Source organism: Gossypium raimondii, chromosome 9, assembly GCF_025698545.1.
Source record: "Gossypium raimondii isolate GPD5lz chromosome 9, ASM2569854v1, whole genome shotgun sequence".
NCBI classification, from domain to species: Eukaryota; Viridiplantae; Streptophyta; class Magnoliopsida; order Malvales; family Malvaceae; genus Gossypium; species Gossypium raimondii.
In genome coordinates, this window is record NC_068573.1 from 34,604,947 (window position 1) to 34,625,873 (window position 20,927).

General features: G+C 33.2%; 1 protein-coding gene across 1 annotated transcript; it reads right to left on the reverse strand.

Moving 5' to 3' along the window:
• Positions 1-16,903: 16,903 nt before the first annotated feature.
• LOC105799208 (subtilisin-like serine-protease S) lies at positions 16,904-20,726 on the reverse strand. The gene is made up of 11 exons (XM_012629641.2): positions 20,649-20,726; positions 20,467-20,558; positions 20,221-20,318; positions 19,894-20,046; positions 19,698-19,809; positions 19,061-19,598; positions 18,815-18,909; positions 18,179-18,418; positions 17,986-18,100; positions 17,650-17,854; positions 16,904-17,538 (listed from the first exon to the last, which is right to left on the reverse strand). Exons 1-11 carry the CDS (start codon positions 20,724-20,726, stop codon positions 16,991-16,993), a joined length of 2,274 nt encoding a protein of 757 aa, XP_012485095.1. The 3' UTR covers positions 16,904-16,990.
• Positions 20,727-20,927: the final 201 nt, after the last annotated feature.

Genomic DNA, 20,927 nt, shown 5'->3' on the forward strand with positions numbered 1-20,927 from the left:
AACAGATTGATTTGAAAAACCATGCAGGAGAAGTAATTTCAACTGAGTTTGGAAACATAAAAGATGATGTCAGAATTATTTCAGCCTTTTCAGCTCAGAAACTTGTTCAGAAAGGTAACAAAGCATATTTAGCTTATATTCTTGATACTCAGGGTTCTGGATCAAAGTTAGAACAGTTGTCAGTTGTCAATGAATTTGCTGATGTGTTTCCTGAGGAATTGCCGGGTTTACCACCAGATCGTGAAGTTGAGTTTGTGATTGATGTGATCCCAGGAACAGCTCCGATATCCATAACACCGTATAGAATGGCACTGGCGGAATTAAAAGAGTTGAAAATTCAGCTACAAGAATTATTAGACAAAGGGTTTATCAGACCAAGTACATCTCCTTGGGGTGCACCTGTATTGTTCGTAAAAAAGAAAGATGGCTCATTAAGACTGTGTATAGATTACAGACAGTTGAACAAGGTTACAATCAAGAATAAATATCCATTTCCTCGTATAGATGATTTGTTTGATCAACTCAAAGGTACTGCAGTGTTTTCAAAGATAGACCTTAGATCTGGGTATTATCAATTAAAAGTTAAAGAATGCGATGTGCCAAAAACTGCTTTTAGAACCCGGCATGGATCTGATGAATCGTATTTTTCAACCTTATTTGGATAGATTTGTGGTTGTATTTATTGATGATATACTGATCTATTCAAAGACAGAATCCGAGCATGCTCAACACTTGAAAATTGTGTTACAGACCTTGAGAGAGAAGCAGTTGTATGCAAATTTTAGCAAGTGTGAATTTTGGCTACATAAGGTCGGATTTCTGGGTCATATTGTGTCAGCTGAAGGGATTCGAGTAGATCCAAGTAAAGTGTCTGTAGTTGTGAATTGGAAAATTCCAAAGAACATAACAGAAGTGTTAAGTTTCTTGGGATTAGCCGGTTATTACCGCCGATTTGTGAAAGACTTTTCAATGATTGCCTCACCAATGACTCGATTACTACAGAAGAATGTCGAATTTGTTTGGTCTGATGAGTGTCAACAGAATTTTGATCAATTGAAGAAAATGTTAACAGAAGCTCCGGTCTTAACTCAACCAGAATCAGGTATACTGTATGTTGTTTACAATGATATGTCTTTAAATGGATTGGGTTGTGTACTGATGCAGTCGGGAAAAGTAGTGGTCTATGCTTCTCGGCAGTTAAAACCACACGAGAAGAATTATCCTACACATGACCTTGAATTGGCTACAATTGTATTTACTTTGAAAATTTGGGGACACTATTTATACGGTGAGAAATGCTATGTGTATACAGATCATAAAAGTCTGAAGTATTTAATGACTCAGAAGGAGTTGAATTTAAAACAGAGACAGTGGTTCGAGTTGTTAAAAGATTATGATCTTGTTTTTGATTACCACCCTGGATTATTTATACGGTGAGAAATGTTATGTGTATACAGATCATAAAAGTCTGAAGTATTTAATGACTCAGAAGAAGTTGAATTTAAGACAGAGACGGTGGTTCGAGTTGTTAAAAGATTATGATCTTGTTATTGATTACCACCCGGAGAAAGCTAATGTAGTGGCATATGCACTCAGTCGAAAGTCGTCTTTGTTTGCACTTCGAGCTATGAATACTCATTTATCTATTACTGAAGATGGTTCTGTGTTAGCAGAGCTGAAAGTGAAACCTGTATTCTTTCAGCGGATTCAAGAGTTGCAAAAAGATGATCCAAAATTTTTACTGAAGAAACAGATGGTTCGAGACAAATTGAGTTCAGAATATAGTATTGATGATGGAAGTATGTTGTATTTTCACAATAGAATTTGTGTTCCGAATAATTCAGATTTGAAGAATGATATTCTTTTTTAAGCCCATAATAGCATGTATTCTATTCACCTGGGCAGTACGAAAATGTCTTGTGATTTGAAAGGAACTTATTGGTGGCCTGGTATGAAACGGGAAATATGTGAATTCGTTGCAAAGTGCTTGATTTGTCAGCAAGTAAAAGCAGAACACCAAGTGCCCACAGGTTTGTTACAACCCGTAATGATTCCTGAGTGGAAATTGGAGCATGTCACGATGGATTTTGTATTTGGATTACCTGTTACTCCAAAAAAGAAAGATTCAATTTGGATTATTGTTGATAAATTGACTAAGTTAGCACATTTTATTCCGGTCAAAACAGATTTTTCGCTTGAAAAGTTAGCAGAATTATATGTGTCAAAAATTGTGAAATTACATGGAGTGCCAACGTCTATTATTTTTTATCGAGATTTGAGGTTTACCTCGATATTTTGGAGTAAATTACAGGAAGCTTTAGGTACTAAGTTAAAATTTAGTACATCTTTTCATCCTCAGACCGACGGGCAATCTGAGCGAGTGATTCAGATTTTAGAAGATATGTTGAGGTGTTGTATACTCGAGTTCGGTGGTAGTTGGGAAAGGTATTTACCTTTAGCTGAATTTGCTTGTAATAATAGCTACCAAACTAGTATCAAAATGGCACCATTTGAAACTCTGTATGGAAGGAAATGTAAAACCCCATTGTATTGGTCTGAATTAAGTGAATCGAAGTTAGTGGGAGTGGAATTGATTAGGGAAATTGAAGAGAAAGTCAAGATTATTCAAGATAGTTTGAAAGCTGCTTCCGATCGTCAGAAGTCGTATGCAGATTTGAAGAGAAGTGATATAGAATTCAATGTGGGTGATCGTGTGTTCTAGAAAGTTTCTCCGTGGAAAAAAGTTTTACGGTTTGGTAGAAAGGGAAAACTTAGTCGATGATCTATCGGGCCATATGAAGTCATAGAAAGAATTGGTCCGGTAGCTTATAAATTGGCTTTGCCTCCAAACTTGAGAAGATTCATAATGTGTTTCATGTGATTCCTCATACCGAGATAGAAATACAATCAGACATGACTTATTTAGAAGAACCAATAAAAATTTTGGCTCGAGAAGTTAAAGAATTGTGGAACAAACGGGTACCATTGGTAAAGGTGCTATGGCATCGACATGGTATGGAGGAGGCAACCTGGGAAACAGAAGAGTCAATGAAATCATAGTATCTGAACCTATTTTCAGGTAACAAATTTCGAGGACGAAATTGTCTAAGGGGGGAGGGTTGTAACAGCATAATTTTCAGTGGTGTCGGAAATAGTGATTCGAGATCACTAACTCCGACCAGTGAGTCTTAAAATTTAATAAATTAATAATTATGGGTCAACTGTGACTTTAGAAGAATTTTTGAATTAATGAATTTTGTGATTTAGTGAATTTTGCGATTTAAAAAGAATTTAATAGGTAAATTGGGTCTAAAACGAGGTTTCGAGACCTAGAATTCATAAACTGAGCCATAAATATTTCTATAAATATTTATGGAGTGTCATTGAGTTAGTATAAAAGTTTCGTTAGAAAATTTTAAAGTTTGGATTGTCAATTAATTAAAAAAAACTAAATTGAAAATATTGCAAAATTTGTTAAATTGTGATTAAATAACTTAAGTGACTAATAAGGAGGGATTTAAAAGGCAATTAGGCCTAAAGTATATGGGCTGGACGGTTGGACAAGAAAAATCAGCAAGAAAGTAAGGAGAAACAAGGGCAAAATTGGAAATTTTACAAATTAAATATATAAAACAAAGATAAAAGTGAAAAATCTAGAGATTTCTTCATAATTTATCAGCAAAAATGCTATAGGAGGTCTAAAATAAGCTGGTTTCTCATATTTTTATACCATGTGAGCTCAATTCTTGCTTTTTCTTTGAATTTTTTTGTTTTGTGACTTTTACAACTAGGTCCAACTATTGAATTCATTAGTTTTTGATTCCATGGGTGATTTTGTAAGTTACTATGAATAAGTTCTGGAATTTTATGATGAATTAATATATATTTGAAGTTTTCATTTTATTATATTATGATTTTATTAAGTTATTTTAGCATAAAATGATTTTTAGGACCTAATTGTGAAAGAGTTAGGAATTGGGGTTTTGTACTGAAATTATGTATATCAAAGGCTGTATAGTAGTCTAAAATGGTTGGATAAGGTGTTAATTGAGAAAAATTAGATCAACTGAAGGGTTAATTGAGTAGGGACCAAATTATAAAAATTGTAAATTTTAAGGGTAAAAGTGTAATTTTGAAAATTGAAAGGCATAAATTGTGAATTAAATTAGTATTGAATTAGATGCTAATGAATGGAAAAATTTATATTATAGATCGGGAATCCGAAGATAAACGTGGAAAAGAGAAAGTATCGAACTAGTTTCTGAAGTTTTACAACTTCAACGAATTGACCCAGGTAAGTTCATACGGCTGAACTTTCTGATTAATTGTTAATGTGAGAATGATATAATGTATCAATCTGTATATTGTTGTTGAATTATGATTATGGTGAAAATGAGAATAAAATGAGATTGTTAGTTCAAATTAAAGGATATGCAGGATTGAGTACATACGTTCGGTAACCAGTGATGAATTGACGAATAAGTCCATGGTGGATCCATGGCCAAGTGTGAAACATAGGTATGGTATTCCAGTGAAGAAAACCATACTGAGTTGTGAAAAGTAGGTATGGTATTTCAATGAAGAAAACCATACTGAGTTGTGAAAAGTAGGTATGGTATTTCGGTAAAGAAAACCATACTGAGTTATAGCCTTGTGAAATATTCAAGCAAATTGTGGCACCGGGCAAACGATGTACTCAATTCCGTAAGACGATCCTTAATTTGACAGGTATTTGTAAGTTCAATTGAAGCTAAATATCGGAATAGAAGTTGACATTTGATATTGAGCTCGATTGGATAGATTCATTGTTTGAGATTGTGGTTGGCAGGAAATGTTGAATTTTTATTTGTTTATTAATGTTTTTAGTGAAATTTTGGTAAGATTTTAATATGAGCCTATGAACTTACTAAGCTTTCTGTAAGCTTACTTGTGTGTGTTTATTATTTCTTGTAGATTGACGTATATATATATTTTCGGAGGATCGGATCTACATCAAAGATCACACTATCCAGATTTACTTCGGTAGATTTTGTTAAACAACTTTTTGATTTATATGGCATGTATAGGGAGTTGGTCAGTTTGTGTGTATTTTTATGATATGTCTAAGAAGTAGCAAGTAAATATTCGATAATGATTAACTATTGAATTGTGTATGCTTAAATGACAGTTAATACAAAGAAATTATAAAAGAGTAAAAATTTGCAATGGAACAGTTTTTGGACAGCAGCATTGATGTGATTTTGAAAAATCACTAAAAAAGGTGGAAATTGAATTAGAGGTTGAGTTAGATACGAAATTAAAGATGAATGAGTCTATTTTCACGTGAAAGAAATATAGTAGCAAAAGAGTTGTATATTTTTAGATATTTTAATTTGAGTGAGACAGGGTCAAAATAGTTTTTGAAATCCATTGTTCTGACTGTAGAAAACAATTAAAAATTGTACAGAAAGAATTGGGAGTTATAATTTATATGTCTATATTCCTTATTGAGTCTATTTTCAATAAAAACAAATGAGAATGTTATCTGAATTCTTTACAATGAGATAATTAACTTTTAGTGAAGAGGGGTCAGAGCTGTCGAATAGTGAAAAAGGGAAGAATTTAAAGAATAAACTGTACTAATTGGCTAAACCAAAAATTCTAAAAATTTTATGGTAAGAAGATATATGAGTCTAGTTTCAGGGAAATTTTATGGATCTAAATTTTGAGTTTCGTAACTTGAGTTATAATTAAATTAGTGACTATTGCACAGTTGGACAATTTTATTATGAATAATGAAATTAATTGTTTTAATTTGTTTTAGTATTTGAAAAATTATTAATGTTCCCGGTTTGGACTCGAACTGTGTCTATTGCATGTTTCAGGGTCTCGAGATTTCTTTTTAGGGACATATTGAATGAACGTAAGTGAATTAATTTTTTTTAAAAGCAAATTTTTATGCTCCGAACTAGTAAGTTAAGTTAGGTAATGCCTCGTGCTCGACTCCGGCAACGGTCTCGGGTAAGGGCTGTTATAGTGTCATTGGGTTGTGTAACAAACTGTGGCCATGTGCACTAAAACGCCTTAAACGTGCAGATCACATGACAGTGTGCCAGACCGTGTCTACTTGTAGATATCTTCTAAAACAAGCTTTCTAACCCTAAATCACTTATACCACAAGCAACATTTTATACCAAGTTTCAACCAGTTCAAAAGCATCAATATTATACCAAAAATATCAATCTAAGTGTCTAACCAATATGCCACATCTGGCACCTCAATTCAACAATTCAAGTCCAAACATAACATTATATTCAAACATATCCAATATGCCATCCAAGGCACCTCAAAACAATAAATATAACATACATGTAACACCCTTAACCCGTATCTGTCGCCAGATTAGGGTTACAAGGCATTACCGGACATATCAAAGTTCATACAGATGATTATTTCATTTCACAACTAAAAATTTAATCACATCAATGCTCGTAACTTAATCAAATATCGAATCTTAAAATTATAACAAATATAACATTGCATAATTAAAACATATTCTAGCATGTATCAAAACATATCATATACAGAACATATAACAAAACAACTATTCCATTAGTTGAATATCAAACATATTATTATAATGCTTTTGCACATGTACAATTTTAGCATCAAACGAATCATAATTCACTACTAAATTTTTCATTCATTTATGCGGCATTGGTTATATAAAAACATGACCAAACATGCTTTAATTACCATGTCAAGATTTATACACACTTAGCAAATTCATTCCTTACTTATTCAGCTTACTTATTCAGCTATCAAGGTTAACCACATGGATAGTAAAAATTATGCCATTCAATCATAAGCTAAAATATGTCATTTCCTAATTATAGCAAAGTTGATCATTTCACAACCAATGACTTCATAGGCATAAATTATTAATTAAACCTATTACAAGTTGAATATAAACTTGCATTTAATTCACTTATTAACTAATCATATAACCAATACAATATGTTTATAATATAATCAAGAAAATCAAACCAAATCATCTTAATTCATAAGTACAAATGCCGAATCAAATTATGTTTATTACACATATTATGCATTGTACCAAATTATCACACAAGACCAACTTGCTTCTTATCATTTCGGCTAGCAAAATTAACCTGAAATAGTTTCCTCGATTGTCATTTAACAACCAAACCTATATAGCCAATTCACATTCAATACATACTCATCATATCAACTCATGCCAATCCACTTTATAAAATCATACATATACCCATCAGTTATCCGCATATTCGGTCATCCAAGATAACTTCAATACATAACATAAACCATATCACTTACACAATAATATGAGTCTAATACTTTAGCCGAATATACTTATACACATTATTCACCATTTCTAAACCATTTCACCAATGCAAGCATACCATTTCAAATTGACTCAAAATAACCATATCAAATTGTCAAATATCCATAGTATAGCATAGTTCACACTTAACGAATACAACCAATTTCAATATTAATATATAACTAAACAATTAACTACATGATTAAATCACCATTGCCGAACCACAAATTAGATTAAACTCATCATTTATGTTTACAAATTAAGCTAATACATGACCGAAAATCACTATCATTGGCATTATTAACAATCCACAACCAAAACACATCCACCAATCATATATCAAGCTTACCAAAGTGAACTAATCATAAGCCATATATATATATATATATCATTACTTCATACCGAACTCAAATACCAAACACACCACACACATATACCATAACCAAAAATGCACAAATATAAGCATCATCTCTAGCCATTTTCGCATGGCTTATAAACAAATTCAAAATCAACCAAAACAAATACTAGCCTATACATGCCATAGGGTTATAATTCAAGCTTTTAAAATACCAAAATAACGGTAGATAGTGTGATAGACTTTCTTGACGATCCCCGAGCTCGTAACTAGCTTTCCAAAATCTATAAAACAACGAACAAACACACACACAATAAGCTTGAAAAGCTTAGTAAGTTATAAGAAAATAAAGTATAATAAGGACATTAACCACTTATTACTATTTGGCCGAATATAACTAAACTCATACATATATATAATCACATTTCACAAGTTATTTCATATGGTTACATAATTGCATCAAAACTTACCTCTTCATTCGAATCTCATATAAACATAAAACATACCTGATTTATTTAAACCAAACTCATATTCGATCTTGCTTATCTTTGCCCGTTATACCATTCGGAATCATTAAGGATATTCTGATAGCTCAACAGCTCGTACAATGCCATCGTCCCAAACATAGTCTTACATGTAATCAAATATCGATGCCACTGTCCCAGACAGGGTCTTACATGAAGTCATATACAATGCCAATGTCCCAGACATGGTCTTACACGTAAATCTCAAATCGATGCCAACGTCCCAGATGTGGTCTTACACGAAATCACATACCAGAATCCTAAGGTTCGTACGGGGCTTTCGGACGTCGTAATTCAATCGAATCAAACTCATAAACAATTCTCCTATGCTTATAACAATTCGGCATTTACACATATATTCCTTAAAATTCAATTCGGCATTTATAATACATGTACATTATAATTTAAAGATATTTATTTACTTATAAACTTACCTCGGACGAAGATGAACGGACCGGGACGACTATTCGACAACTTTTGCTTTTCCCCGATCCAAATTCGATTTCTTCTTTTCTTGATCTAAATTAATACAAATTTGAATTTTTTAATCATAAATTCATTCAATTTCATCCAAAAACACATAAATGGGTAAATTGCATTTTAGCCCCTAACATTTCATATTTTTCACAATTTAGTCCCTATTTCACAAAACACAAAATATTCAAAATTTCACCACACCCAAGCTTGGCCGAATTTCACTAAGGTCCCTAGCAGCCCATTTCTTTCATTTATTTCACATTTTGACCCTTAAATTTTTGAAATTCACAATTTAATCCTAGATAGGCATTTTTACTAAAAATCACTTAATTAAACTTGACAATCTAACAACATATATTTATTTTTCATCATCAAACAAAAAAAACCACAAGCTATCATCAATCGCAAATCATGAATACATCAACAATTTCAAAAATTCCAACATGGGTTAGCTAGTATCCGAAGCAACAATCTCAAAAACTTAAAAATTTTCAAAAACCGAGCTAAACACATACCTTAATCAAGCTTGGACAAGGCTGAACCTAGCTTGTTCTTTTTCTTTTGTATTTTCGGCAAAGATGATGAACAAATGCATGGTTTTATGTTTTAATTTTATTTAATTTCATTTTAACACATAATTTACTATATTAACCTTTATAAAATAATATGAAAACATTATAACTTAAGCCCAAAACCGTCCATACTATTGTTCAATGGCTAAATTACAACATAATGGCCCCACATAATAAAAGCCATAGCAATATAGCACTTTAACAATTAGCAAGCCACTTTTGCATTTTACGAGATTAAGTCCTTTTAGCAAATTGAGCACACAAACGATAAAATTTTCAAACAAAACTTTCACACATATCAATTCACATACTGTAAACACCAAAAATATTTTTAAAATATTTTTCTGACTAGGATTCATGGTCCCGAAACCACTATCCGACTAGGGTCTAAACCGAGCTGTTACAATACATCATTGACCATTTTAAGCATATTATAATAACGCTTCCTTTCGACCATTCAAACATGCACAAACCTTACCAAATCCATTCAAACTTAGTATACACATGCCATTCATTTGCTAGCATGTTTATAACATATTACCTTATCACCACATAAGCATTATAACATACATACCTATACCATCAACAAGGATTACCTAATACCAATATCATTACCAACTTATAATTATATACATATTCATATAACATTCAAAATGTTAAATTCATCCAATACATAACATATTCAACCACAAAACTCTCCTAGGTACATGCTATGACCAAACCAAAATTATCACAAACTCTTGAGTTTGGGATTGCCACTGTATGTTGAAGTCGATATACAAGATCATATACTCAATGTAACATGTGCACAAAAACAATTGAACGTTGAGTAATCCATACAAAGACGTCGCTATAAACAATATCAATATTAGAAGATTTTAAAAGAACTTTCAAGGTTTTATTAAAACATAACATTATACCAAATGTATTAATTATACTATAATGACATACCATACCCCAATTCCATATCAATCTTTCAAAGTGACGAATTTACTCCTGACGCTCATTGATACGATTGGCACCTAGTACCTCATCAGATAAATCGAAGTAACCTAATTGGGCCCAGCACTCATCAATTTAATTGGCACCCAGTGCCTTATCAGGTAAACCAAAGCATTACTTGTACATTCACTAAGTAACGAATTTTTCTATAGAATTTTCAATTATATCCCAACAACTTAAATTCATAACTCAATTAAACAAGTCATCTCATAACATAACAATTTTCAATCCAATACAGTTCAGTCTTTCATCACGAGAATCAACATTTCACAACAACTTGATTCCATCAATTATTTTCAACTTACTTCTACCTCTGATCATGTTAAGCAAAGAAAGTATATAGAAATTTAAATGAGTTAATTTGTGAAGTTATAAACCATAAATTCCAAGCTATGCATATACATTTAAACTATATAATATTCATTATATACATATCAATTTCATAATCAAGCTCAACATCCACTAATTTCCATTCATCTAAACCAATGTACCTCACTATGGTACCTAAATTATACTAATTCATTTTGTATAAATCTAACCTATATTATATAACATTCACCCTTTTATAATCCACTAAATTCCATAGTATTTACTTCATACCATTAATCAATTGCTACCTAATCAATATCTATTTCATGTATAGATATTTTATATTTTTGATTTAATCTTTTTATTCCAAAAACATTATATAATAACAATTCAACTATAAAACAAAACAATACAATACAAACATATCATCGATTAATAAATTAAGCCCCTTATGAACTTACCTAACCAACCCAATAACAAATACAACACCAATGACTATTTCGTAATTTTTTCCTCTTTCTGCGATTAAGCTCCAATTGGTTCAATCCTTGATCTATATGGTAATTACATTAAATTTATCAATTAAAATATTTTACAACACTCAAATACATTCATATGACCTATTAATTCCATTTTACAAATTCTTTTGAACTTTTAAATTTTATTCGATTTAGTCCCTAAAATCAAAACTATCATAACTTTCACATTTAAGCTTTGATTTTAAACCCATTTCAAATTCATTCATCTACAGCCCTCTATTATCAATAATTACAGAAATTTCATGCCACTTTTGAATTATTTACACATTAATCCCTATATTTAAATTTTAACAAATTTCACTTTACAAATTAGTTCATAATCAAATTTAAGCTTATAAATAAACTATTTAACAACAAAAACATCAAAAATCATCAATGAAAACATTTCAAAAACTTTAACATTTTTACGATTTAATACTTGGGTTAGCTAGATTAAGCTACAAGGATCGCAAAAACATAAAATTTACGAAAAATGAGCTTAGAATTAATTGCCATGCAAGGACAAGAAGGTGACTGAATGTTTCCTTAGTTCATTCATGGTGAATTCGGTTGGTAGTAGAAAATGAGAAAAGATGATGACTTATTTGTTTTTCTTTTATGTTTTTATCTTATTTTAGTATTAATTAAATATTATAATTAACATATTTCCACTTAAGACCATGTTATAACCATCCACTATAATAGAATATGGCATAATTGTCATTTAAATCCCTTCAATAATACTATTTGACTCGTTTAGCTAATAAAATGAGTAGTAATTATTTTTTAATTTTTACGATTTAGTCCTTATACCTCAATTAGTCATCAAAATACTAAAACCTCCAGACCACAATTCAATTCACCTATAAAAAAGCTCCATAAATATTTAATAAAAAATTTACAAGCTCAGTTTACAGAAACGAAGTTTTGATACCTCATTTTCCAAAACCGCTTACTTTTGAACAAATACACTTGTACCTTGACTAACTTTCTAAATAACCAAATTTAATAAACCAGAATTTAATATAATGCTATAATGACCTTGTAAATTTTAATAAGTAATATTTATGGACTCGACTATCAAAGAATGGGGTTCCAAAACCACTGTTTCTGCCACCAATAGAAACTGAGTCATTACAATAAGTGACTTTACTTCATCAAATTCAAATAAAAGAAATTGACTACTACTATGGATGTCACAAACAAGCTTTCTATAATTGCTACCGAAATGGGGCAACTGCAAAATGAAATTCAAGAGCATCGTAGATTGCTAAACTTCCTTTTGAGAAGTGTTAGAATAATAGATCCATGGTTAGGGGTAAAATGCCACTCGAACCCAAAGTTAGTTGATTCTCCTCGAAATACGTTGAGGCGTAACAATTGGCTGGACATCTAGATGTAAAACACTGTTTCGGTGCGGGCCGCGAGAGCGGTACCAAATCGAGGCAAACTCTGAATACTAGATATGACCTCAAAATAACAGGGGTCGAGGTCGGGGGAAAGAAAAGGAAGAACCGAAAGAAGATCTCTAGTTGAGCCTTTGACTTACGAAGCAAATCAATAAGATGAGCCCGTAAGTAGGGATTTATAGGCTGTCCACGGCCAAGGATCCATTGTTCTAACACTTCTCAAAAGGAAGTTTAGCACTCTACGGTGCTCTTGAATTTCATTTTGCAGTTGCCCCATTTCGGCAGCAATTGCAGAAAGCCTGTTTGCAGCATCCATAGTAGTACTCAATTTCTTTGATTTGAATTTGATGAAGTGAAGACACTTATCGAGCCTCCATTTATAGAGTGGTAGAGTAATCTCGCAATGCGGCATGAATTGGATGACTTAATAGTTTTCTGCAGTTTAGTACTAACATGCCTGTGTGGTGAACTAACTACCTTGGGAAGCAACAAATATGCCCCCCAATCACGCTGCCTATGTGAACAAATTTAAAAACTTTGCATAACCAGCTTAATTAAGTAGAAAAACCTAATCGATAGTTGTTAGGATGAATCACACGTGGGAGAGATATGAAATCTCTGAGCAGACTTAAATCCCTTACTTTGCCATTCTTTCCAGAATAGGATTTTGCTTAATATCATTTGGATGGACTCAGATCCTTTCATGTAGGAGAGTCTTTGATGGGCTTTGAATTTTGATAGATCCAGCGGGCCTTCTTGCATGGACTTGGGCTTGCTTACTGGCTTCGCTGAGGATGGGATTCCCTACCCGATGAGTCTGGCTAGGCTATTAGGCACCTTTGGTCTAGGCTTTCTCAGGCCTATCCAGAAGTCTGAAGTTCCGTCTACAGAAGGTCTAATTCTGAGCCGAAGCTCTATTTATTGCCCTATTCCCTTTCCTGACCAAAGTCACTAAGGAGGGGCCGGGGCGGACTGCAATTCGTCTGAGCTTAGTCTTCTCTTCTGAGACGATTGGAGGCTGGGGAAAGGGCACTCTTGAAGAAGGGCCTACTGCCGTAGGGGTGAAGAAACCTCCTTCTCTTATAGGAGATGTGTAACACCCCCTACCCGTATCCGTTGTCGGAATAGGGCACGAGGCATTTCCAGAGTTTACTGAACATTTTCAATAATTCTGAATCATTTATTATTCATATTCTGAAAATAATCATAGCATCCCTCTATTGGGCTCTCAAAGCCCAAAACATTTATTAGGAACCTACTAGGATTAAATCGGAATTATAGGGAATTTTTCGCAGAATCCTAAATATATATATATATATAGATTTTAGAATTTTTTTATTTCCGAATTAGGTGCAGGGTTCATACGGGCGTATCACATAACAAATCTTTTCATAAGAAATTGCATAACTGAAACCTTTCCACTCTTTCATAAGCTCAATTATATTTTCATCTAAGCACTTACCATTCCAATGCACCTTATAATTAAACATATTACCATTCAACAGTAATTTGGCACTTGCCTAAACTTCAAGCAACAACATTGGTTAGCGTACTTTAATATTGACAAACTTATTTTCTCGCCATGTCTCACTTAAATTTATTACTCGTCTTATTACACATAATTTTCCTTGTATCAACGTATCAAAGATAGTCTCATATTTACATGTCATGATACATATCATTTTATTGTTGTTTCTTCTTAAATATAAATTATTCAATTCCTTATGACAATATTTCATGTACCATAATTTTTTATAAGTTCAATGTATATTTATTCCAAAGAGAGTTCATAATCTTAAATATGCATAATTATCGAGCAAGTTTCACATACATGTATTTTCCATGTCATATTTTAGTATATCAAATAATTATCATTTCTATATATTTCAAGTTTAATTTCATGATTTTAAGTACTTATCGGTTTCTAATTTAACAATTAAACATAAGATTCTATCAAATAAATATACATTACACTTATTCAAGCAAGTGTACATAAACACACAAATTACTAATTCAAAATCTCTTAAAAATAATATTTGGCTCGTAATTATTAAATAATAAAATTTATGAGCTTATTTTCCAATTTGGTGGTCTCGTACCATTGTTTTCAACATTTCTAAAAATCGGGCTATTACAAGATGAGCTATTGAATGAAAAATAAAGTCTTCTAAAATATAAATAGACAATAAGTAAAGTAGCCCCTTGGGGCAAGAGTCACCTCTCCCTCTGCCTCACCACCCGTACATGGTATGAAAAATTCGAAAAAGCTTTAAAGGCTAAATCGGTTCCCTTACCATATGGTTTATCGTATGGAGCTAACATCGATCGAGTATGGCTTGTGTCGTGTTGGTGATTTTCCAATAGCGAAACACGAACTATAAATAGGTAGTTTCAACTGATATACAATTGCCATTCATTCAATTGTCTACCCCAACTGGTTTGGGCCTCACAATTATATTCCAACCAATGCCGTCTTGTCACCTAGCCTCTAATAGTTTTCCTTACGAGCATTGCTCATTAAGGTGTTATCAGCTACCACGAGTACACACAAGGAGAATAACATTCCTTTAGGTGGTTCATTTGATCACTTATGATATTTTAAGTAGCATATCGAACTCAATCAATCGTGCTATAGCTATCGACTGAAAGGAGGGGTTAAAAGAAGAAGAGATAAGGGACCGACCAAAGGAAGGGGTTAAAAGAAGAGAAGAGAAGATGTTTCGATGTAAGCAGGAGTAATCGAAGTCAAGGGAGGGGGCTATTGGCTATGGCACCGGAGTGTTCCTGCACCTTAGCATTCCTGGTGTTAGCTATCCTTTACTTAATTAGAGAAGTTCTTATTAAGGTTGTTGCAACTGATATACCTGTGTATTCTATGCAGTGTTTTTGTATTACAAAGAATGTATGTGATGAGATTAATTCAACTTTAGCAAATTTCTAGTGGGAGCAGGGAACAGAGATTAGAAAAATCCATTTGATGAGCTGGTTTAATTTGACAAAAAGGAAAGAAGAGGGTGGACTGGGTTTTAAGGATCATCACATTTTTAAGAAGGGTTCTTAATAATGAAAATGCTTTTTGGTTGAAAGTTTTGAAGGGGATTTATTTTCCTAATTGTTCTTTCTTTGAGGCTAAGAAAGGGGGAAGGGCCTCTTGGGCGTGGTCAAGTATAAACGAAGGTAGGGATTTTTTTTAGGAGAATACTCAGTGGCAAGTGTTGAGTGGGGAACATATTAGGTTGTGGGATGATAAATGGGTTCAGGGTAGAAAGTTGGATATATGTGTTGGAAAAATTTGGTGTCACAATGGAAAATTAAAATTTTGAAAACCGAGTTAGTTTGTGATATTTGTAATAATAAACTTTTTTCTAAAAAATACTTGTGCTTTTTGTGAGACAGATGCTAGACGTTCTCAGTTTTCAACTGAATGACCTTCTCCTTTATTCTCATATCACGAATTGCTTCGAGTGTGGGCTCGAACAATCATGAACCGAGCACAAAACTAGAAACAATTTATTACTTGCAGTAGGAAAGTAATTCTCTCTCAATAGAAACCGATAGAATTGTAATTCTTAGAAATTAAAATTTATTCTAAGAAAATAAATTATCACTAATAATTTATGACAGAATAACAATATTTGACTTGTATATAACTTGTGTTAATAGCTCTATAAATGTCATCTATTTATATAGAGAGATAAGAAAATCCCGATTAAATTAATAAAACATAAATAATATTTACTTAATAAAAACAATATTCTACTCTAAGTGGAAATAAAAATTTATAAAGCAGGAAAAAAAACTAGTATAGGAATATATTAAACATTTTAGTTCCACATTGTATTCCTAAAACATTACAGTTTAAATGTTTGGCAACATTAAAAATCATTTCATATTTATATACTTTTTATAGATATTTCAAAAGATAATACTTTATCCTTATTAAATATATTTATTGTTAATCTATTCAACCCAATATAAATAGGTATCTATTTATCCTTATTAATTATATTTATTCTAACATTTTAAACGAAATCTCAAATTATTTTTATCAAGTAACTATTATAAAACGTAATTATATTGTATATTGAAGTTTGAGATTTCGTTTAGAATGTTAGAATGTTTTGTCATATTAGTATATTTTTATTTGTTATGTTCTATGATATTTTATTTTATAGTGTAAATGATGAGTTTGATCAATCACGTTAAATATATGCACTTATTAAGCCGGAAATAAGAAGATCAATCCGAATCCAAATGAAGCAATAGGATAATGCACCTTCCAAGCAATTTCTTAAGGATGATGGTGGTAAACTTGAATATCAAGCAATTTCCTAGATAGAAACTTGAAACTGACCAAAGGTATTGATAATAAGATAGTAATTGGTAATGGTTGGCTACACATAAAGGCTTTGAACAGGATAGTCCATGAGGAAATTGAACTTACATGAACTCAAATTCAAAGATGCAGTAAATAGTTTCTCCCTAAACAGAGAGCACATTGAGACCAATAGGACTTCTAACTTTGTGAATGCCATTGCTCCATGTCAAAGCCCCAAAGACAAAGCTTCCACTACTGTTCATGTAGGGGATGAAATCAACCTTGAAGCTCATCTTCTCTCCAGTCTTTGTAAAGCAAAGTTTTGAAGGTGTAACCTTAACTTTAACACCAACTGGATGGTCTACATATGCATAATAAACCGTCGGGTCTTTTCCGTAATATGTAACTGTTCGATAAACAGATAAACTTCCATTCATGTTGGACACACCAATTGAAGGATAGTTTAAATTATAGGATGGTATAGGAGGATTTTGGCAGTAAGTTAGTTGGCCAGTGAGGTTTTTCAGTTGTGCAGGGCTTGCACCTATACTGCAAAGGAAATTGATGATATCAGTTGAATCAAGGTCATAAATTAGACCAGGTTCAAGTGCTGCTGTTGGGTTTATGTGTCCAGATCCATAGTCAAAAGGCGTAGTCTCATTGCCAAAAGGTTGTCTTCCAATCAGGTGTTTGGTGTTATCAAGGGCAGTAGCTGTAGCAGCAACAAATGAAGTTTTAGATGTAAAACAAGACCAATAAAAAAGGGTTTATTTGAAGCATCAACTAAGTATACTGATACTATTCATTGAAGAAAACTGTTAACCTGTTGTCATTATTGCAGACTTTATGGCTGCTGGACTCCATGAAGGTTTGATAGATTTTATAATTGCAGCAACCGCAGATATATGAGGACAAGACATTGAAGTTCCAGAGACAATGTTATAATTGACAGAACGTTCAGCAGTGGCTTCAATTGCTACTGGAGACCATGCTGCCAGAATGTTCAGTCCAGGTCCTGTAATATCCGGCTGCAAGAAATTTGCACCATGTAGTTCAATCTTATGGATTATAGTTTCCTCATTAAAATTGTTTGAAATAGCAGGGATAATGTCACGTTAAGGCATGAGCAGAAAAGTTTTGAGAATGTTGTAGAAGTTACTTTAATGATCTCTGGAGTTACAATGTTTGGTCCCATGGAAGAAAATCCAGCAACTGCTGGTGCAGGTTTAGTGTTTAGAACCGTTATTGTTGGGTAGATTTTGGCTACTGGATTCCTGTAACAATGTAAGTAGTTAGTACCGTTCAATTCTGAAACAGTAATGCAGTGTGTGTTTAATTCTCAAAGTACTCACTTTTCAGTTTCCATATATTTTTGTAGCAGTACTGCTTCTTCTTGACCAATTACAGTACCTGGGACCACAAACTGGAAACCAATGTCTTTCGCCAATGGATCAATAAGTATCATACCAACTCCGCCACCTTGTCTGATAAATATGCTTTTCTCTCTTCGGTTATCAGTTAATGTCTCAATTGTGCACACCACAATCTTCCCCTTGATTAAAGTAGCATCTAGAGTATTGTTCTTGCAAAAGCTAGAACATAGTAGAAATCGCATCAGGTTAATTTTGAGAAGCCATTTGTCATTATGCTTAATCCTAGGCCTTGTTCCAAGCTTTGATCTTTAGACCATTTGCTTCATAGTATAAGGATGTAGAATGTCGGTCTTCTAACCTATGTCTACCTACGGTTTCTGAGTTAACCAGAGGATTGTTTTCCAGGTATCTTGGTTATAAAGCAATCACATGGCATGCATTCTTATAAAATTCCTTATGGGGAAAATATAGAAATGAACCAAGAGGGAATGAATATTTGGTATAATTTGTGTGATTATATGCATTAATCGACATTGAAATGCAATTATGAGGCATATAATTATCATGAACATGTTTCATATATGTAACGCTGCAGAGTTGAAGTTTTAGGCGTACCTAGCATTGGATGGTGGAACTCCTTTGGCAGCTGCTGCACTACCAGCTATCAAACAATATGAGGTTTCCATTTTCAGAGGGTTTAAAGAGAAACCCTGAGAGCATAAAAATATCCTGGTAAAATATCAACCTTATATGCAGGCTCCAGATTCTTTTTTACTTCAGTTGTTGTGTTCTTTTCAGGCTCTTTTTTGTTTTTTCTTGTTGGGAGAGGGTCCTGAGTGCAAAAATATTTACAGAATTTACCTTCAAAATTCTTGAATTGCCAAGATATATGTTAGAGTTGAAGATCCTGTCCACAGAACTTGCAGCAACTGTGAGGATCCAAGGAGCAACATTACTTGCAGTGCCTGGAAAAAATGAATTTCCAGCTGAGCAGGAAACTAGAATTCCTTTTTGGAAAGCATGGAAAGATCCAATGGAGATGGCATCTTCAAAGTATATAGATTGCGGTGGATCAGGGCCGAGGGAAAGAGAGAGGATATCGGCACCATCACTAATAGCATCGTCCATTGCCAAGAGAACATCAGCATCGCTACAAAGGCCAAACCAACAAGCTTTATAGATTGCAAGCCTGGCACTGGGAGCACCACCTCTTGCAGTGCCCCCAGCCATGCCAAGTAAGCTGACATTTGCTACAACCGATCCAGCAATGGTTGATGCAGTGTGGGTTCCATGACCATCACTGTCTCGAGCTGACCGGAAGAAAGTGCCTCCTTGAGACTCAAGAGACCCATATTCTGCTTCAAACCCTTTGAAATAGTACCTTGCACCTATAATTTTCCTGAAAAATTCAAGGCCATGTATCATTGGAATCACAGTTATTCCGTACTGTTTTCTTTCGTATAATACATTAAGCTTCGTTGATGTGAATCATCGTTACCTATTGCAGTTAGACAATGCAAACTGTTCTCCAGTTACACATTCTCCCTTGAACTTGTCAGGCACAGGACCGAATCCTTGATCACTAAAGCTCTCTGATTCAGGCCAAATTCCTGAAGAATAAAGTTTAATGAGTAGGACCTATGAATCGAACTTTCAAGAATCAACAAAGCAAGCAGATGCCTGCAAATCATTACCACTATCAATGACACCAACAATAACATTGGAGGATGAGTCCATTTGAAGCTGCTTATATTGTTGAATGGAATCTATTCCTAGAAAATTCCATGTACGTGTTGTATGGATCTTACTTGTCCTGCTTTCGAACACAGAAACAACCCCATCGCTCTCTGCAACGCAAGTGCAATTGGTGAGAATTTATTACAGCTATGGACTGCATGGTAAAACTTTTTTCTTATATATGTAAACATGGTCAACAACTATAATTTTTCAGCTTTGTGTTTCACACTTTAGTGTTATTTGATTTATCAGAATGAGCATATTAGAGTTTTGCAAAACAACACCTGCAACTCTTTTAGCTTGTTCTGGTGTGAGCATGGCTGAGAAGCCTCTAAAGCTTTTACTGTAATGGTGAAGTGCAGCTTCCTTTGCTACTTCCAAACTGAAAATTACATACCAAAACTTCATTAACAATGATTTGTCACAGTATCTGTGAATAAATTAAATGGTTTGTATCTTCATTACTGAGAACTAACAAGCTAAACAAACCAATAATTTCTGAAAAAATAAGTAATTAGCTTAGTGCATGCCTTCCAGTAACTGAAGCAAGCATTTCATGATTAGCACTGATAACAGATTCCGAGTTGGGATGAGAATGTTCCCCCATGTATACAATATAATGCTGCAAATCAAACAAAAAATGCAATGGAACACTGTCAGATTAGGCACCTAAAACAAATCATCTAAGTTCCCATTAGATTTTTCTCCTTACCTTGGCGTTGCTACTGGCTCCATGAACCAGAGTTAATCTAATGAACAATAAAAGAGTTAGAACTTGAGCAAGTCTCATGGTGATGAACCAGAGTTCAAGTGATTAAAAAGCAAGAGAATATTAGCTTAAAGCTGGAAATGATGATTAAGCATGACCAGTAAAATGCCCTTCTTATAGCAGAAGAAAAGAAACTAACAAAAAAAGGTTTAATGCCGGCTTGATTTGACTATGGTTGAATAGTTCAGTGTATAAGAAGCCCAGAATCTGTTTTTGTTATAA